This window comes from Notamacropus eugenii, chromosome 6, assembly GCF_028372415.1.
Source record: "Notamacropus eugenii isolate mMacEug1 chromosome 6, mMacEug1.pri_v2, whole genome shotgun sequence".
NCBI classification, from domain to species: Eukaryota; Metazoa; Chordata; class Mammalia; order Diprotodontia; family Macropodidae; genus Notamacropus; species Notamacropus eugenii.
Window position 1 is genome coordinate 206,250,071 of NC_092877.1, and position 19,955 is coordinate 206,270,025.

General features: G+C 38.5%; 1 protein-coding gene across 3 annotated transcripts in view; it reads right to left on the reverse strand.

The window, feature by feature from the left end:
• The window catches only part of CFAP97D2 (CFAP97 domain containing 2), a 56,152-nt gene extending 36,423 nt beyond the window's left edge, over nucleotides 1–19,729 (reverse strand). Inside the window, exons 1-3 of one of the 3 annotated variants that reach the window (XM_072621861.1) lie at nucleotides 19,522–19,729; nucleotides 18,689–18,738; nucleotides 4,834–5,057 (exon numbers count right to left, since the gene is read on the reverse strand). In XM_072621861.1, the coding sequence (XP_072477962.1) occupies nucleotides 4,834–5,052 (219 nt within the window). In that variant the 5' untranslated portion in view covers nucleotides 5,053–5,057; nucleotides 18,689–18,738; nucleotides 19,522–19,729. Of the gene's footprint in view, nucleotides 1–4,833; nucleotides 5,058–18,688; nucleotides 18,742–19,521 lie in introns of all 3 variants that reach the window. The other 2 variants (XM_072621860.1, XM_072621858.1) reach the window with 2 other exon arrangements.
• Nucleotides 19,730–19,955: the final 226 nt, after the last annotated feature.

Below are 19,955 nucleotides of genomic sequence, written 5' to 3' on the forward strand. Positions count from 1 at the left end.
TCACATGAAATAACATTTATAAAGTGCCCAGCACAGTACACATAGTGGGCACTTAATAAGTGCTCATTTCCTCCTTTCCTTCCTGGAATATACTTCCTCCTCAAGTCCATCTCTCAGATTTCTTATCTTCCTTCAAAGGCAAGTTCAAGTACATCCTCTTTGGCAAAAACGTCTCTGTTTCCACCCTTCAACCCTGATTGAAAATGTCCCCTCCTTTTTCAAAATAGTTTTTATTTACTTATCTGTGGATGGATGAACAAGAACCAATTTTGTGGTTAGCCTCCACTAAAGTCCTACTTTGATGCACCAGTACAGCACAGTGGTAACCCTGGATTTCTGAAGGCCACACTAGTAGGGCACAAACCCTAAAGAAAGGAGACAGACCCCTTTGGCAGTCATCTGGTGAAGCCCATGGGCCCGTCTCAATTATGCTTTGCTATGCATAAAGTAAAATACAAAATATCACAAATAATGGTTAGAAAAAAATATATTTTTTAAAAATTCACAGATTCCAGGTTAAGATCCCTGCTCTAGGATAAAGGCTTCAAGTATGGACCCAGGGATGAGCTGAATGTCTTCTGTCTGAGGACCAGTGTAGCTAAGTTCAGAGAGGCTCATCACAAAGCTGATTACCCTTTTTGGTTATAGCAGCAATCAGAAAAACCATCTTCTAAGTTATAGAGAGATTGCCACATGTCAATGCAGGAGATACTCTTACTTGATGAAATTAAAGATTTCTGAAGTTCTGAAGTACATAGTTTATGCCCCCTTCCTCTGAATCTTCCCTGAATGTACAATACTTGAGGAAGATTTCTGTTTGCTTGTCTGTATCCCCAGCACATAGTAAGGACTTCAGTTGAATTGAAGCATTGGTAGTTTTAATGTTACTCTTGGTTGGGACAGGGCATTGGAATGGCACTGAGCTTTATGATACTATGGTTCCTGAAACCTGACTACAATGCATATTACAGTAGGTAACATTTAAAGAGAGAGCCTGGGGTGTCCCTTTAGTCTTTAATTTGGGCATGACCTTTTCTTATGGGTTAAGGAGAAACAACTAGAAATACCAATGGCTGAAACGTAGGAGAAGAGAGTTAATCCTTAAAAAATCAAAAACAAGACACACACAACCAAGCTGGTTAGTCTATTAAAGTCCTGAACCCCAGAGACATCACAACACTCCCAAGAAACTCCATCGGACATCAAGTCTTCAGCTGATTGACTTTTATGTCAGAATGAAGGCTGGAGAGGGGTAAAGAGTGACCCTCAGGCTAAATGTCATCAGCTCAGAGCCTTAGATTGAGGTCCCTCTGCTGCCCACATGTCAGTAGCACAGATCCAAATCTTAGCCAAGCATGGATGGCTACACATACAGGAGTGTGAGAATGGTCTTTTTATCAGATTAGGGATGACTCTTGAATCTTCGAGACAATGCTGAAAGCATGAATCTTTTGACTTTATTGTTCTCCTCTTCTGAATATAAGTATTTGCTTAAATTTCATATTGTGTGTTTTATGTATGTTTGTCCAAACCCCTCTGAGATTCAATAAAATTGTAAGTTTCTTACAAGCAAGCATACAATTTCCTATTTCTTTTAACCCCTAATGACTACTCTAATAACATACACATAGTAGGTAATAAATAATGAAAATAATAGAGTTTTACTAGAAATTGTCTAGTCTCAGGCCATCATTTTACAGATGAGAGAGTTCCATGGTGGTGATCAAAACTGGAACCCAGGTCTCTTGATTCTCAGGACTCTTCTCCTTCTGCTATCCCATAATGCCCTTCATTCCTTATTCCCTAAGGGAAATCCTAGACCATATCTTTGTGTCTTTCTTTTTTTTTTAACATAATTGGGATATAGGTTAAGGGGCATGTAAAATTATTCTTTTAAAGAATAAACTAGAGATAGCCAAAAGATGAGCTGCCTAAAAGGCCTGCCAGTCTGTGATCTTTGGAACTGCTAAGAGGAGAAAACCTTCCCTTTTCTCCTCTAGTGTGGTAGGGAGTCACCCTCCCCCAATACAACCCCAAACCTAGTAAATGGATTTTCTCTAATAGTCCGTGATTATCCTAGATTTTCATGTGCAGATCTATGCCATTCTGAACTGTCAGAAAATTGTACACTACTCTTCCCAATCACCTTGTTGGATAGGGCCTTAGTTTTGCTATCTCTTGAAGAAACTGACATCTAGGTAAGCACCACGATTTTCCCAAGTCCTAACAGTATTTGTCTAGTGACAAAACTGAAATAGAAAGTGACAATGAAGAAACCTGTTTTACTGGTAGTCCCTAACTCACAAACTGATTCTGAAAATTTGTTTAAAGGTCAGTTGTTCAGAATGTAGAATGCATTTATCCATAGAAACGGTGTTGTCCATGGTGGTTAGATTAACAAGCAACAAAAGCCTACTTAACCCACAAAGTAGCTGAACCAAATGCTCTAGAAACTTTTTTTTTAATTGGATTTGTTATTTCATCTATATAGGGAAGCTTTTGGTGAGGAACTTCTACCTTAGAGTACTATACAGTCAGCGTCAGAGACAGAACCTGAATCCAGCCCTCTAAATTTAGGCAAGCTATGACATTTTGTTTCTCTGTAGAAACGTCCATTTATTACATTGTTTCTGTGGGAAATATCTAGTTGGAGCCCCAAATTAAAAAATAGGATTAGGAACACACCTGTTTCTACTCCTCGGTGTGCTGGATGGTGGGAGGGAAGACCTTTCTTTCTTGCAGTCACCACAGTGACCCAGAAATGAAAGCATCTTCCTGACACACCCTGATAAATTGTTGGCCATGGCTATGTAGTAGTGACCATTCACAGGTGGGCAGAATGATGTAGGAGTGGAGCCAGGGGACCTGAGTTCGAATCACAGCTCTGTTACTCATTTGTAAACTCCATGGCCAAAACCTACTTTTTTTTTCCTTTGGATTTACTGGCTACATTTCTTGCTCAAAGATCAAGCCTTAAACCCAATTCACTCTGGAGCTCATAGACTGGACAAGTCCCCACCCACCTAGCACAGAGTGGATGTAATAACTAAATAGTAATTGTTTCTCTTTTACCCAGGAACCCTGAGGGTCTTCCCCTCTCAGTTTGATTTTTTTTTGTTTTGTTTTGATTAAAGGGGCCATCCCTTGAGTAAGTTAAAGAAGCCTATTCATTGAATGGGTGTATCTCACTGAAAGTGAGAATATGATCTTGGCCTGAAAGGGACAGGTTCTCATATTGCATCTTGGGCCATCTCCAGTCATCCTGATGAATATCAGGCCACTGGACCCAGACAGCTCAGAAAATGAGATTAGCGACCTTGCACAGCCCTCCCTCACTGACATCAAAGTCAACTGCAAGTCATGTCATCATCTTGATATCATGGTCCTCTTCAAGAAGGAAGGACAAACACAACAATAACAACATGACCTTGGGCAAGTTACATCTTCTCTTTCAGTCTCAATTTCCTCATCTAAGGGGTGAAGAATAGGACTAAGTCATTTCTAAATTCCCCATCTGCTCTGACATTTGTGATCTTAATCTGTACAATTTTCATCTATGTCTTTCTATAAATCCTTCATAGAGGATTGGATAAAAGGAGCATACATGTACACTATGTCCTAAAACATGCTACATTTGAAACCACATTATGTTTAGTGGAGAACGAATTAAAGGTCAACATATTTAATAAAACATATAGGAACTGGTGATAAAAATGCCTAAAACCATGCCTAAAATTACTTTTAGCTTTCCATGGAAAATAATATTTCACAAATATTGCTCTATACATTCCTTCTGCTATCTCTGCATCAGGGGAAGAAACTGCATTCTTTAATGAAATGCAGCATACATAATTAAAAAGACTTGACAGGCCCTGCATGTATCACTTCACTAGCATTACAATAATAAAAGAAAGTGTTTCATGAAAGGCTATATGTTAGGAGGGTTCCTTAATGTTTTTTGTGGCATGGATTCCTTTGGCAGTTGGGTGAAGCCTACTGATCCCTCCTAAGAAGAATGCTTTAAAATGCATAAAGTACAAGGGAAATCAATCATATTAGAATACGGTTATCATTTTTTTTAAACTTCATGGACTCCAGGTTAAGAATCCCTGCTATAGACCAGAATGTAACTTCCAAGTGCTGTGGGTAAGAACAAAGTCCCATTTTTTCAGAGGCCAGTGTATAACCATGATGGATGTCAGCAATAGGAATCATCATTCCCCACCTTATTTAGCTGCTGTTGAACAAGGGCTGCTGAATATGTAATTATTTCTTTTATGTGGGCTAATTTCTGTTCCCTCCTCTTGCCATTTGTATCCTCTTGAATTCAGAATGCTAGATTTAATTGAAAATGGCTCCCTGCTCTGATGAGTTAAAGCTACCACGGAGTCTCCATTAATATGACTAATGACTACAACTGGGTATACATCTATAAATAGCAGAACAACACTTCCTAACCATGAAACCAATTAGATGATGAGAAAGGGTCTCCCAAGACAGGTGATGTGGTAGAATCCCTCCCTCCTTGCCAGCATCACTTAGATACAGCCAGGATGTGGCAGTTAGAAACGTGTTGTTGGGAAACAGCACCAGAAAAATGGGTAGGGAATCAAAAGTGTCTCCATTGGCCCTGAGTCTGTAGTCTGGGTAATGAGAGAATGCACTAAAGGCTGCTATCTGGTAGTTAAGTAGATGATGGTGCTTATTAGCTTTTCTCCCATAAACTCCCATTTGTGAAATATTAGAGAAAGAACTATCCTCATTTGGATCTGAAAATATTGTTTGTCTATCAAAATCATCCATACTCAGTCACAAGGTTAGAATTGTGCCTACCTTTCTCCTGTGGTCTCTGTAGGCTCTCTCCCATGATTTCTGGTTGAATATATTGTCAAAGTAGTTAAACACAGGGTGGCAGGATCGATGCATTTTAAATTGTTTGATGGGTTTGCGAACCTCTTCACAGAGAGGTGTCACTTTAACACAAACCTTCATGCAACGCCCTGGAGACTGTACTTGTGTTTGCAGGAGATCACATGGTAGTTGGCACGCCATCTAAGCTAAAGGGAAGAAAAAGAATAGCTGGTGTAGCTTTTTGAACAGTATATTGAATGGCAAAGAAGAAATGAATTCCAGTATTCCAAGGGGATAGTTTCTTAGTAGTACTTGAATAGAACAGAAATTCCATTTTGGATACCACTTTTCCCCTTTGTCCAGTGACTGAGAAAATATACCAGATGGATAATGTCAAAATATTTCTTTTTTCCTTTTCTCTCCTTTCTTCTCTCTTTTCTCCTCTCCTCTCCTTTCCTTTCCTAATGGGGTCACAGTCAGACACAACTGAAAAAACTGAACAATAACAAAACACAAGCAGAAAATCTATTAGAATCCATGGGATATACTACTTAAGTTTAATTGTTTGCCTCTGGAAAATCATTATCAGTCAAATGTTCTGATCTCATTCACACAGACTCTGCTTCAAAAATTGCTTTGATTTTAATGGGGTCAGACATTTGGATGGCAGTGAGTTACTGTAAATAATACTGGATTTCGAGTCAGAACTTGGATTTGAATCCTGCTTGCTGTCACTAGTCAGCTCTGTGTCTTTGTCCAAATCACTTCTCCACTCTGGGACTCAGTTTTCTAATCTATAAAATGAGGGAGGTGGACTTCATGACCTTTAAGGACCTGGATATCTCTAACTCTATGATTTTATTCCTCTTTTAAAAGTCAATCAAAATTTATCTATCATTTAATATTCAATCTAGGGAGAATTTGGTCTCCATATTTTTAAGCCACACAATGAACACTTCTAATTGGTGTAACTAAGAAATGGTTTGGTTTTCTGGCAGGCCACCTTGCTTACTGATTAGTGCATTGGAGATAGATTAAGAATTTTTTTACATATTTAATAATGCAATTTAGTTACATAAAATATGTAATTAAAGACAGCATAAGGGAGAAAAGGTTAAAAGAGGACAGTGATGCTTTTTTGTAGCAAAAGTTTAAACTATGATATTTCTAAGCTGCATAAAATATTATACTATAAACAACAGCATCAGACAAACAATTCAATGATCATCCTACCTAGTCTTTTACCAACTGTATGCCGTTCCAGAGATTCAAGTATATACAAAAGAGTTTAACTGTTGACCTTTCAGGACCAAAATGAGATGGAAACATACATAAATTAACGTTGAACAAGACTATTAAAAGAGTGCCCATAGTGTAAAAATAAATTAACTGTGAAAATAAGTTGTGATGGCTAGTTTAACTTTTCCCCATTTATAGGATTGAAATCATAAGAAATTTTGAATTGGAAAGGATGCCAGAGATTATCTCGCCTAACTCACCACCCTCTCATTTCCTTATTTTAAAAAGGAAAGAATATTACGCTGAAAAATTTTTGCACAAAGACAATGCAACGAAGATTAGAAGAAAAGCAGAAAGCTGAGAAACAATTTTTATAGCCAGTATCTCTGAACAAGGCCTCATTTCTAATGATATATAGAGACTGAGTTGAATTTGTAAGAATACAAGTCATTCCCCAACTGATAAATACCAAAGGATATGAACAGGCAGTTTTCAGATGAAGAAATTAAAGCTATCTATAGTCATATGAAAAAAATGGTCTAAATCACTATTGATTAGAAAAATGCAAGTGAAAACAACTCTGAGGTACCACATTACACCCATGAGATTGGCTAACATGGTAAAAACAAATAAATGATAAGTATTGGAGAAGATGTGAGGAACATTGGAACACTAATGCATTGGTGGGGTTGTGAATTGATCCAACTATTCTGCAGAGCAATTTGGAACTATGCCCAAGGAGCAACAACACTGTGCATAACCTTTGACCCAGCAATACCACTTACAGGTCTGTATCCCAAAGAAATCATACAAATGGGAAAAGGACCCAAATGTACAAAATTATTTATAACAGCTCTTTTTTGTGGTGGCCAAGAATTGGAAATTGAGGGGATATCCAGCAGCTGGGAAATGGCTGAACAAATTGTGGTATATGAATGTAATGGAATACTCTTGTGCTATAAGAAATGATGAGCAGGCAGACTTCAGAAAAACCTGGAAAGCATGAATTGATGCTGAGTGAAATGAGCAGAACCTCAAGAACATTATACACACTAATAGTCACAGGGGGAAATTTTTGCAAAAGTGTCTCTGATAAAGGCCTTATTTCTCAAATACATAGAGAAATGAGTCAAATTTATAAAAATACAAGTAATTTCCCAGTTGACAAATGATCAAAGCATATGAACAGGTAGTTTTCAGGCAAAGAAATTAAAACTATTTATAGTCATATGAAAAATGTCTAAATCACTATTGATGAGAGAAATGCAAATTAAAACAGTTCTGAAGTACTACCTCAGATCTATCAAGAGTGGGCAATATGACAAAAAAGGAAAATGCTGGATGTTGGAGGGGATGTGGGAAAACTGGGACACTAATGCACTGTTGGTGGAGTTGTAAATTGATCCAACCATTCTGGAGAGCAATTTAGAACTATGTCCAAAGGGCTATAAAACTGTGCATACCTTTTGATCCAGCAATACCAGTTCTAGGTCTATATCCCAAAGATATCCAAAAATATTTATAGCAGTTCTTTTTGTGATGGCTAAGAAATGAGAATCAAGAGCAGGTAGATTCCAGAAAAGACTGGAAAAATTTATATGAACTGATGCTGAGTGAAGTGAACAGAACCAGGAGAATATTGTAGACAGCAACAGTAACACCGTGCGATTATTAACTATAATAGACTTAGCTCTTCTCAGCAATGCAAAGGTCCAAGACAATTTCACAAGACTCATGATGGAAAAATGCTAATTACATCCAGAGAAAGAACTATGGAGTCTGAATGCAGATGGAAGCACACTATTGTCCCTTTTAGGTTGTTTTTTCTTGCAGTTTCCCCCTTGTATTCTGATTCTTCTTTCACAATATGACTAATGTGGAAATATGTCTACTATGATAATACATGTATAACCTGTTTGGATTACTTGCTGTCTTGGGGAGGGGAGTGAGGAGGTAGGGAGGGACGGATATTTGAAACTCAAAATTTTACAAAAATGAGTGTTTAAAACTACCTTTAATTTTCAAAATAATAAAATACTATTAAGGAAAAAAAAGAATTGGAACTCAAAGGTTGCCCATCAATTGGAGAATAAGCTGTGGTATATGATTGTAATGGAATAATTATTGTGTTATAAGAAAAGAAAAGCAGGATGATTTCAGAAAAACCTAGAAGGACACACATGAACTGATGTATAGTGAAGTGAACAGAACCAGGAAAACATAGTAACAGCAATATTGTTCAATGAAGAACTGTGAATGACTTAGCTATTCTCTGCAATACAATGATTCAAGACAATCCCAAAGGACTAATGATGAAGCACACTATCTACCTCCAGAGAAAGAACTGACATTGTCTGAATATATGCTGAAGCATGCTATTTTTCACTTTCTTTCATTTTTTTCTTTTATTAGAGTCTTCTTGTACAAAATGACTAATATGAAAATGTTACACATAATTGCATATATATATAACCTATACCTGATTGCTTTACCATCTTGGAGCGGGGGAAGAAGGAGGAAGAAATAGTGGAACTCAAAACTTTAAGTAAAAATGTTTTTTAAAAAAGATACTTGCTTTTTGGAAGGAAAACTATGGCAAATCTGAACAGAGAAATCATCTTGCCCACAAAGATGTGTATAGTCAAAGCTATGGTTTTTCTAGTAGCAATGTATGGCTGTGAGAGTTGTATTACAAGGAAAATTGAGCACCACAGAATCAATACTTTTGTATTGTGATGCCAGAGAAGACATTTGAGAGTCCCTTGAAAAAACACAGAGATAAAATCTGTCAATTAAATCAAAGAAATTATTCAGATTATTCAATGTGAGGATAAATAATGAAGCTGAAGCTTAAATACTTTGGTCACAAAATGAGAAGACAGAACCTATTGGAAAAGATTCTAATGTTGGGAAAGATGGAAGGCAAAAGAAGAAGGGAACAGCAGAAGAACATATGAACCCATGGTGTCATGGAAGCAACAAACATGAGGTTGGGCAGATTTTGGGAATTAGTGGAAGATGGAAGGACTTGGCGTGCTATGGTCCATGGGGTCATGAAGAGTCAAGGATAACTGAACCACCACCACCACCACAACAATGTGCAAGTCATTGTGTTGGGGAGACTTCAAATGAGTAAGACACAGTTCTTGCTCTAAAGGAGCTTAAATCTAGTAGGAAGAATTAAATATCAAATATGATAGTTTGTTGAGATATATATGAGTAGAAATATGATGAAAGAGTACCAAGAGCTATGAGAGTTTACAAAATGGAAGGACATGCTGTATACTGAAGATAAAATGTAGCCCAAGGAAATTTCCTCATTGAACATATGGAAATAGAATAAAGTATAGTTTACCTTTCTAAACTCCATCCTTATTGTTCTTAGGATTTAGAGCTGGAAGGAACCTTTGAGATCATTCAGCCCACTCCCTTATTTTGCAGTGAGGAAAGTGAAGCCTGAAATAGCTGAATGGTTTGCCTATCATTTCAAAGTTAATAACTATTGGGTATGGGATTCAAAACCCAAACTCTTCTGATTTCATGTCCAATGCTCTTTCCCTTGCCCCATGCTGCAATCCTTTTAGACCTTCTCTCTCATCAAAGTTTAGGTCAATAGAAAAGTTCAGAGCTCTTGAGCTATTAAAATCCAAAATCCTACATTTACTGCAAGACTTCTTAGCAGGCTGGGCAGAAAATAAATGAAAGTTTAAAATGAAGCCAGTCAGTTGAGAGGAAGCTGACATAATCCAAGAGAAGGCCCATGGTGGGAGGAAGGCTTGTTTGAATCTAAGGAGATCTACACAAACACTTTCTTTTCTAAAATGGGTGTAGCCTCTCTGCCTGCCAGAGCATGGAATCTGTTCCCACTTCCCCACCCTCTCCCTCATTTTTATCTTGCTATGAAGGCAAGAGCTTTCTGAGCTGAACAGTAATAGTCTTTATGCTATTTTAAAACAGTCTATTTTTTGCTATTGGTCTTTTGCCCCATGAAGTTGCCTTTGAATAATGTCCTAACCTAACTGATCTAAGCAAAGTGGAGTTTTATTCTGTTGGGGTCTGGAAAGAGGGGGCTGTCTGGAGGGGCATACCATGGTATGTTAGCCATTTGCTGGAAGAGGCTTAACAGCTGCTACAGACCTGGAAAGGTGAGGGGCAAGCAGGATCCTTGCAGGAGGGAAAGAGGGTCATTGTGAAGCCCAGAAACTCCTGGAATAGGATACCATGTCTTATGTAGATCTTAGCGTACAAGGGAAATGGGCTGAGGCTAATGCCATTTTGAAGGCTTTCAATAACATCTGAATTAGTAGGCCTTTCAGTGAAGTCATAAGCCAAACAGGATGTGTGTGTTCCTGAGCCTCAGGGGTCAGCAATCAGGAACAATGGGAGGAGGAATACTGGAGAAGTCCAGAAGACAATTTCAGTTACAGAAGGAGGGTACTGGGACCCCAGGCATCCGAATCCTAGCAGTGTTTGTGGCTATTTTCATGTGGATCTGACTTTAACATAAACAAGCCATTATCCACCCCCCCACCCCCCCAAAAATCCAAGGAAGTAGTTTGTCAGTATTTTTGGTAACATATCCTTCCCTTAAAAAAAAAAACCCACAAAAAATGACTACATACACAACCCACCTCAAATAACGTACAGCTTTGCCTTCTGATTTACAAGGTTGATGAAAAAAATTGGGAGAGAATATTTATTTTATGTACATGACTTGGACTACAAGGACAAAAGTCATTTGATGAGTATCAATTATTATCATTGTTTGACATCTTACGCATGGACTGATTGTTTTACTTGTATTGTTTTACCTTCACATCTCTCAGGGCAGCTCGGTGGTGCAGTGGCTAGAACAGTGGCCTTGGAGACAGGAGGATCTGATAGCTGTATGATCCCCAGCAAGGCAGTTAACCCCATTTTCTTGCAAAAAACAAATCGCCCCAAAACATCTCATTTCTATCTCTTTCCCTCCACTCATTCAGCACCATCCTAGCACAAGCCCTTACCTCTTCTTGCCTGTTCCATTATAATGGTCTTCTATTTTGTCTCTTTGCCTCAAGTTTCTCCCCACTTCCATCTATTCTGCACTCAGATGTCAAAGTAATTTTCTTAGATTGCGGTTCTGCCCATGTCAAACCCACACCTCCCCTCTCACTCCCTCCTTCTTACCTCTAGAATCAAATATAACATCCTCTGGGATTTAAAGCCTTTCCGGATCCAGCCTTTTCCTTCCTTTCTATGCATTTGATGATTTAAACTGATCTATATTTGCTGTTCCTTACACTTGATGCTCTACTTCCCATTTCTGCATTTGGACCAGCTGTCCTCCATGCCTGGAATATTCACCATTCTCACCTCTGCCTCCCAGCTTCCTTTATGACTCAGCCCAAATCCCATCTTTTACAGAAGGCCTTTCCTGGTACCCTCACTCTTACTCCCATGCCCTTATCGCTGAGATTATTTCCATTCACATTATATATATTATATATACATAGCCATTTCCCAGTTTTTTCCCTATCTCTATATTAGCCTGTGAGCTCCCTGAGAGCAGTGACTAAGTTATTCATTTTCTTTCTGTTCCTCAGAACTTTGCATAGTGCCCACAGTAAACATTAAATAAATTCCTATTGACTGACTATGCTTATTCATATTTAATTCATGGAAAGACTGTTAAAATGAGTTGTCCAAAGATTTGGAGTTCGCTTTATTATTCACTTGTTACAGGGTCTTGAGCAAAATTTTGAGTCAAGTAGAAGGAGTCAACGAAGTTTTGTGTTGGCTAAAAGATAGAGCAAAAATGTGGGGAGCGGGAGTATGAGGTGCTGGTTATTGATAGTAGATGTGCATAATAACGGCAGGAATGTGGACCTTGCCTCCTTCATTCAGCTTCACTGTGTGCCCATCAAAGCGGCTCTTGAAAATGAGGATTGCTTCAGTTTCCCAATCTCCATATAGTTCCTATGGTGTTCGAAGACATAGAGTTGTACAAAGGGATTTGGGGACATAGGTTCCATTCAGATATACAGTAGATAAAACAAATAGTTTTCTCATTACTTGTCAGAGGTTGTTTGGTATAAGAATCTTAAATCAGCACCAGAAAAACAAGAGTAAAAAGAACAGATGTCTTGAAACATTCTGATGGATTTTCTTTGGTTCCCTGACTAGGTCTGGTGATACAGCTATCGGTTAAAAGAACTCCTGACAGTGTCAGGGAAAGTCTCACTAGCCACCGTATGTTAGCAGATGGACACAGAGTGTTAAATAGCCCCAAGAGCTAAAGAGCAGATGATGACAGCAGACAACAGCTTGAACCCTGTGAGACCAGGAAAGATGTCTCACCCTTTATGGGGAGCAGAGATATGATCCTCAGCAGCAAACATGAAAAAGCAGCGTGATTGTGCCACCAGAGGACACCCACTGCTCTGTAACATCAAAGAGCCATGAGTGTTCCTAAGTATGTGCCTTCCATGGGCTTGCCTTAGACACTTGAGTTCCTTGTGTGTTCTCTTTCATGCATGTTCCCTGGTCATGCGTGTTTATCACTTAATATGTCTAAAATAGAATTCATTATCTTTCCCTCTAAAACCTATTTCTCTTTCCAATTTTCCTATTTCTGTTGAGAACTCTACTATCCTTCCAGTTACTCTGGCTCATAACCTCAGAGTCATTCTCATCTCTTCCCTCTTCTTTATCTCCCGTCCTCCCATATCTTATCAGTCTCTGAGTCTTATTCATTCTGCCTCTATGTTCTTGTTCCCTCCTTTCCACTCACATGGCCATCAACCCAGCTGAGCTCTTTATGACCTCTTACCTGGACTGTTGCCACAGCCTCCTTGCTTCTAGTCTCACCCCTCTGCAATCCATCCTCTACATGGCTGCCAGACTGATACTTCTAAAGCACAATTCTGACTATGTCACTCCCTCATCCAAGAAAATTCAGTGGCTCCCTAGGTAACAAAATTCCTCTGCTTGCCATTTCAAGCCCTTCACAATGTCTAGCTTACCTTTCCAGGCTTACTCTACATTACTTCTCCTCACACACTCTGTGTTTCTGCTCCAATAGCCCACTTGCTTTCTTTCATGGCATTCCATTTTGAATCTCTTTGCAAGATGCTTCCCTTCTCAGCTGTGGCTCTTGTAACCCCAGGGATCTTGGTTCAGGTGTCACCTCACGGATAAGGCGTTTTGCATTCTTTCAGCTGTTGGGGATCTTTCCCCTCCAAAATTACTTTGCATTACAAAGTAAGTACAATTACAATATACAAATATTATTTTGTATGTATTTGTGTACATGTTTTATTACCCACTAGCCAGTAAATTCCTTGAGGGTAGGGATTGTTGTGTTTTGTCTTTGAATCCCCAGGGTTTATCACAGTACCTTGTACGTATTAGATGTTCAGTAAATGTTTGCTGAATGAATGTGTGCTTTCTAGTTGTGTGACTTTCCACTCTGGTTATGTAGTAACCAATTCATTGCATCCCCTTTAAGCATGTGGAAAGATATTTTCATTTTTTTCTATCTTTTATTAAACATTTTTTTAAACTAAAATGTCATCTGATTGTCTAGCAAAAGCTCAATGGGGGCTCATAACCTGACTTTGAGTAGATACTAATTCTCAGAATTTCTTGATGCTGAAGCAGTTTTTTTTTAAGGTCTCACAAATGACAAGAGTCACACAGGTGTGACATGATCAAATTTGGTCATCAGTACTCTTGATCTGTGCCCTTTTCCCTTTCTCTGGTGCCCTTATTGTTTTGTAGGTATTCAGTGGTCTCTTAATTGCATACCCTCATTTCCATCAAAATAAGCTCTCAGAAAAGGATCTGAAACTCATTCATTATGAAATAAGTGTGAAACTCATTCATATTGAACTATAAATAACTGACAGTTTAAAATATTATCCCCTTGCAATGAATTTTTAACAGATCCAGAATTTCAAGGTAAAAGAATAAAACTCTAAATGCTTAATTTCATGTAGTAGTTAAAAAGCAAAAGAGATTTTTCTTTTTGGGAGAAGGAAGGGAATTCTCTGAAATACTGGAATATTTCTGTCATTCCTGAAATCATGCATTATACCATAGCATATGCATACCCAACTCATATATAAAGTGGTTTTGATTTTGTGATATTGGGGAAATCCTAAACTGCTTGCTTAGTCCCAGCGGCCCCATGAGAAAAGAAGGACCAGTATTATCCACTTAGGACTACCCTTAAGCTGACTTTCAAAGAAGGTGAAGTTTATCTTGGGCCCCTTCTAGACTTTCTTCAATTTCTGTCTTGGACAACTTTTTTCCTGTTCTCTAGATGCCCATTAAGCTCATGATGAACCTATGATTGTCTTAGACCTTGGATCTACTTTTACCAAAAGTGTACCATCGTACAAAATAAGTGGGGGGAAAATAGGCGTAGAGTAAAGGGACCTGGATTTTATATCATCATTGTTCTGTTTACCTTTCTACCCTAAATCAAGTTACACCTCTCAAGGATTTAGTTTTCTTATCTGTAAAATGAATGGTTGGATTAGATGCTTTCTAATGTTCTAATGTTGTCTTCAGCCCTAAATCCTAAGAATCTGTGGTCCTGCTTATCTTTTCCTCTATTATCCCTTTCCCATCTCCTTTTAGAAAACTCAGGAGCTGTTTTCAGTAGCAAGAATTTACACTTTTGCCCCCTCAGTGAAATTGGTGGTCTAGTGTTTTAGTTTCTTCCTAACTCTCTCTTACTACTCCTAAAAGAAAAATACTCAGGTGTGTTCTGGTTTAATGTGTGTTTTTTTAAAAGAGTTTATTTATATGTTTGGTTTTTTTAAAGTAAGTTTTTATTGTTGTCTTTTGTTTTTTGTGCCTATCTTTTGTCTTTATATAGTTTACATTTTGTCTTCCTGTTGTATCTTTCTCAAACCCCTCCAAAAGAACCATCACTTATAGCAGAGAATAAGAAAAAGACAGGAAGAAAAGAAAAATTCCAGGAAAACCAGTCAACACATTAAAAAAGTCTGACATAAACATGCAGCTATTCATACTCATGGACCTTTGCCTCTGCAAACGAGTGAGGTGGAAATATCTTCTAAGTAGCGGTGAGCCCACGCTTGGGCCCCGTCATTTTCCGACATTCAGTTTCTGGGATTTTTTGTGGTTGTTCTTTCCATTTACAATGCTCTAGTCATTGTGTGGTTTTGCTTTACTTCACTCTGCATCATTTCATGTAAGTACATGCTTCTATGTATTCATCATAGTCACTGTTTCTTTCAGCAGAGTAACATTTCATCATATTTGTGTACCTCATTTAGCCATTCCCCAATTAATGGGTATCTATTTTGTTTCCAGTTCTTTGCTACTAACAATCGAGACAATACAAATACTTTGTTATATGTATCATCATTGCTGTCTTTTCCTTCCTTCCTTCCTTCCTTCCTTCCTTCCTTCCTTCCTTCCTTCCTTCCTTCCTTCCTTCCTTCCTTCCCTTCTTCTTCCTCTTCTCCTTCTTTTCTTTCTTCCTCTTCTTCTTGTATTTCTTCTCCTCCTCTTCCTGCTCCTCCTTTTCCTGCTCCTCCTTCTCTTCCTGCTCCTCCTTTTCCAGAATGATCATGCCAAATCACATATTTACCAACAATGCATGAGTGTGTCTGTCTTTCCATAACCCCTCCAACAATGATTATTCCCATTATTGGGTATCCTTGTAAATTTGTTGGCTCTGAAGTGAAGCTTTAAGGTAATTTTAATTTGCATCTCTTATTATTAGTGAAATGAAGCTTTCTTCCACATGGTTATCAGTAGTTTGCACTAGAAATTTTCCTAATAAATACAGGTGCAAAGTAAGGATTATTTCTTTGACTGCTATTATTTGTTAAAGTTCTAGGGATGCTAGTAATAGCAATGAGACAAAAGAAAGAAATTAAAGACATAACGTTAGGGAAAGAGGAAACAAAAATACCCGTATTTGTTGTTGACATGATGATTTATTTGAAAAATTCTAAAGAATCAACAAAGAAACTAATTAAAATAACTAATAGCTTCAGCAAAGTTGCAGGCTACAAGTAAACTCACAAAAATCAGTAGCACTTCTACACAAAAAACATCTCAGAGTCAAACAATAGAAGGGGGGGTCCCATTCAGAATAACTACACTCTACATAACATATTTGGGAGAGAGTCTACAAAAACATACTTGATAATTGTACAGTTTCAATAAACAAATAAAAAACTTAATTAGCTAAAAAAAATATTGAACATTAATGACTGGACTGTGTCATGATAATGACAATAGCACCAAAGTTAATTTACAGATTTAATACTACCAATCAAACTATGAAAGGAATACTTTACAAAGGCAGACAAAATAACAAAATTCATCTGGAGGAACAAAAAAATCCAGAATATTAAGAGAAATAATGGGGAAAAAAGGTAGAAATGAAGGGAAAATAGCACTTCTAGATCTCAAACTATATTTTAAAGCAGCACTCACCAAAATTCTTTGTTGTAAGTTAAAAAACAGAAAAGTAGAGCAATGGTATAGATTAAACTAGGAATAACAAAAAGTAATTGAACTCAATATTCCAGTTATTTGAAAAATCCAAAACCAAATTACTGAGGTAAGAACTCTTTGATTAATAAGAACTTCTGAGAAAATTAGAAAGCATTATGACAGAAATTCAAAATGGATGCATGTCCTGATTGAAAATCATTATATAAAAAATTTAAAAGAGAAGCAGGTAACATACCTTTCACAGATGGGTAAGACATGTATTCTTAACCAAACAAGGGATGAATGCATTTATGAAAGATAAACAGATATAAAATTTTAACAGCTTTTGCATAAATAAAATGTAGGCATCTAGAATAAGAAGGGAAGTGGTCTACTGGAGAGGCAAGAAGAAGGGGAGAAGTGTGTACAGTAGTTTTACTGGGACCTTTACAATTCTAAATCTGTGATTCTAATGTGAAACTGTGCAGGGCCAAGTCCAGATAGAGCTCTGAAACACTCTACTGGAGATTTCTTCCAAATTGACATCAAACAGTTAATCTCTTAACCTGGACATTCAGTCTTTGAGTTAATTTCTTAACCTTTGAGTTAATTTCATGACCAGTCAACTAAAACTGCTCTTTCCAAAATCACTAATAATCTCTTAATTGCTAAATCTAATCCTCACCTTTCTTGATCTTTATGTTGAATTCTATAGTATTTGACACTGTTGACTACCTTCTTTTTCTGGATAGTGGCTCTTCTCTGAGTTTTTGTAACACTTTTCTCTTTGTTGTCTTCCTACCTTTCTGACTGCTCCTTCTTAGACCCCTTCATCCTTTTAATGGATCACCCTCTATGTCTTCCTATCTGTGGGAGCTCTGACTTTGTTCCTTTTGTCTGTCTAGACTCATTCTCTTGGTGAACTCATCAGCTCTGGAGTCCAGATATAATCTATGTTTTTATATTCTTCTTAGTCTCAGTCTTGAGTTACAGGCCCACATCACAAGCTATCTATTAGACATTCAAATTGCAGATCCTATAGGCATCTCAAACTCAACATGTCCAAAACAGAACTCATCTTTCACTATCAAAACCACTTTTCTTTTAACGTTGTCTATCATTGTTGAGTGTACCGCTACAAATTTACAGCCTTGATGCCATCCTTGGCTCCTTACTCTCATTCTTACCGCACATACCCAATCAGTTGCCAGATCTGGTCCTTTTTTCCTCCATAACATTTCTCTGATATGCCCCCTTATTTCTACTCACACTTCCTCTAGGTCAGGCTACTATTTGGTTTCTCTGCCTCAAGTGTCTTCCCATGTAGTCACCAAAGTGATTCTCTTTAAGTTCAGGTCTGCCCATGTCAACCCCCTACATAATAATCTACTGTGGTTCCCTATAACCTCTAGGATCAAATAAATGTAACCCCTTCTGTTTGGCATTTAAAGCCCTTTAAACTAAACCCTTTCTAATCTTCTCCATATTCTCTATGGTCAGCCAAATTCGCATTCTTGACATTTTTCACTCCATTTCTCTTTGTGTACTTTTGTAGTGGATGTCTAAAAGGATCTTCCTTATTTACCTCCTGGATTTCCTTGATGATTCAGTTCAAATATGGTTTACAGCATGAAATCCTTCCCCATGTTCTCATCTGTTAGTGACTTTCCTCAAGATTTTTCTTGTATTGAACTTGTATATATTCTATATTTGTATATATTCTATTATATTCTATGATTGTATATATTCTAGAGTCACATACATGTTGTCACTCCCATTGAAATGTAAGCTCCTGGAGGACAATTCTAGTTTGGTTTTGTCATTAGTCTTGCTACAATGCCTGGCACATAACAGGGGACTAAGAAATTTTTTGGTTTTTTAATTGAATGATTCTACCAGTTCTAAGTCACCCTTATTGTACTGATCACCTCCATCCTTTCCACAAGAATAGCCTGAGATACTTTATTGTTTTCCTAAAATCTAGGTAAGCTGCCAAACTTGGAGTCAGAAAGAACTTGGGTTCAAATTCTACCCCCACCACTTCCTGGGTATGATCACTAGCAAGTTGCTTAATCTTTTTGAGGCTTGGTTTTCTTATTTATAAAACTGCAATAATGAAGCAGGCAGTACTTACCACGTAGAGTTTTTGTGAGGCTCAGATCAGATAATGCAATCCTTAAAGCGCTGCTATGAATGTCAGTTGTCATTTTAAAAAAAATTAAAAAAAAATACAATCTAGGTAAGCCATAAAAGAGAAGCAGCAATTTAATTATTGCTATCATAAAAACTGGCCTGAATCTGAAAAATCTGGCTTCAAGATTGGTCTTTAACCCTTACTGCTGCGTGATCCTAGAAAAGTCACTTAACACTTAACAGTGTCTCTGTGACCATAATTTGAGGGACAACTGACGATTGGTGTCGGCAAAGGGAAATTGCTTAGGGAAAACAGATCTGAGCTAAAAAAAAACAAAAAACCCTTACAACCCCAAATCTCTAAACTATAGCTATTCCATCAATCCCCCACCCCCCATCCCAGGTCCCTCCCCACCCCCACCCTCGGAGCGCTCCCTCCGCCTGCCCCACCCCCAGGGGCCCGTCACCATGACTCCCTCCCGCACCTTGGGGCCTGGGCTCCCACCCTCAACCCCCGGGCCGGGAGTTCAGGCGAGGCTTTCCGAAGGCCTGGCCGCCCCCGCTCCCGCCCCAACGGTGCATTTGGACGGTTCTTTTCGAAGCCCAACTTCAGGAGGGGCTTAATTAGGACCCCCGAGTGTTGGGCGTGGGGGCATAAACTGAACCCCTCTTTGTCGACCAACCCTCTTTTTAAAACAGTCGCACAAAGTCAGTTAGAGGTCTGAGTGGGAAGATACGGAAAGCGGCCAGATAATTCCCTTAGGTCCTTCACTGGGGTCCATCCTGCTCCTGGGTGGAGCCGGTTGTCCCTCCCTTTTCTGGTCTAACTCTTACCTGGGCTCTGTCTTTCCTCCTTTGCATTCTGCGAAGACCACACTTATCAGAAACTCACAAGGCTTGCTCGCCGCCATAGGAGATGGCTGATTTATCCTAATACTAGCCAAATATTTTCCCACTCCCCCACCCCCCTCCCCTTAACTTCAGCCCCTTGTCCCGCCCCCCTCCCTCCACCCTCCCCGCCCGAGTTCTGAGACTGTACTATCCGGTACCCAGCATCCCCTGGGACTCTGCCTTTCAGGATTCCATGCTCTGTTGGCTTGACTCTCTGGGTGCTGCTCATAAAGCATCTCCTTCAGAACTAGACCACTTGCCCTAGGAAGGGTTTCTTACTTGTATCCTTATCATAGATTGGGGAATGGTTGAACAAATTATGGTGTATGGATGTAAGGGAATACTATTGTGCAGTAAGAAATGGTGAAGGGGGCAAT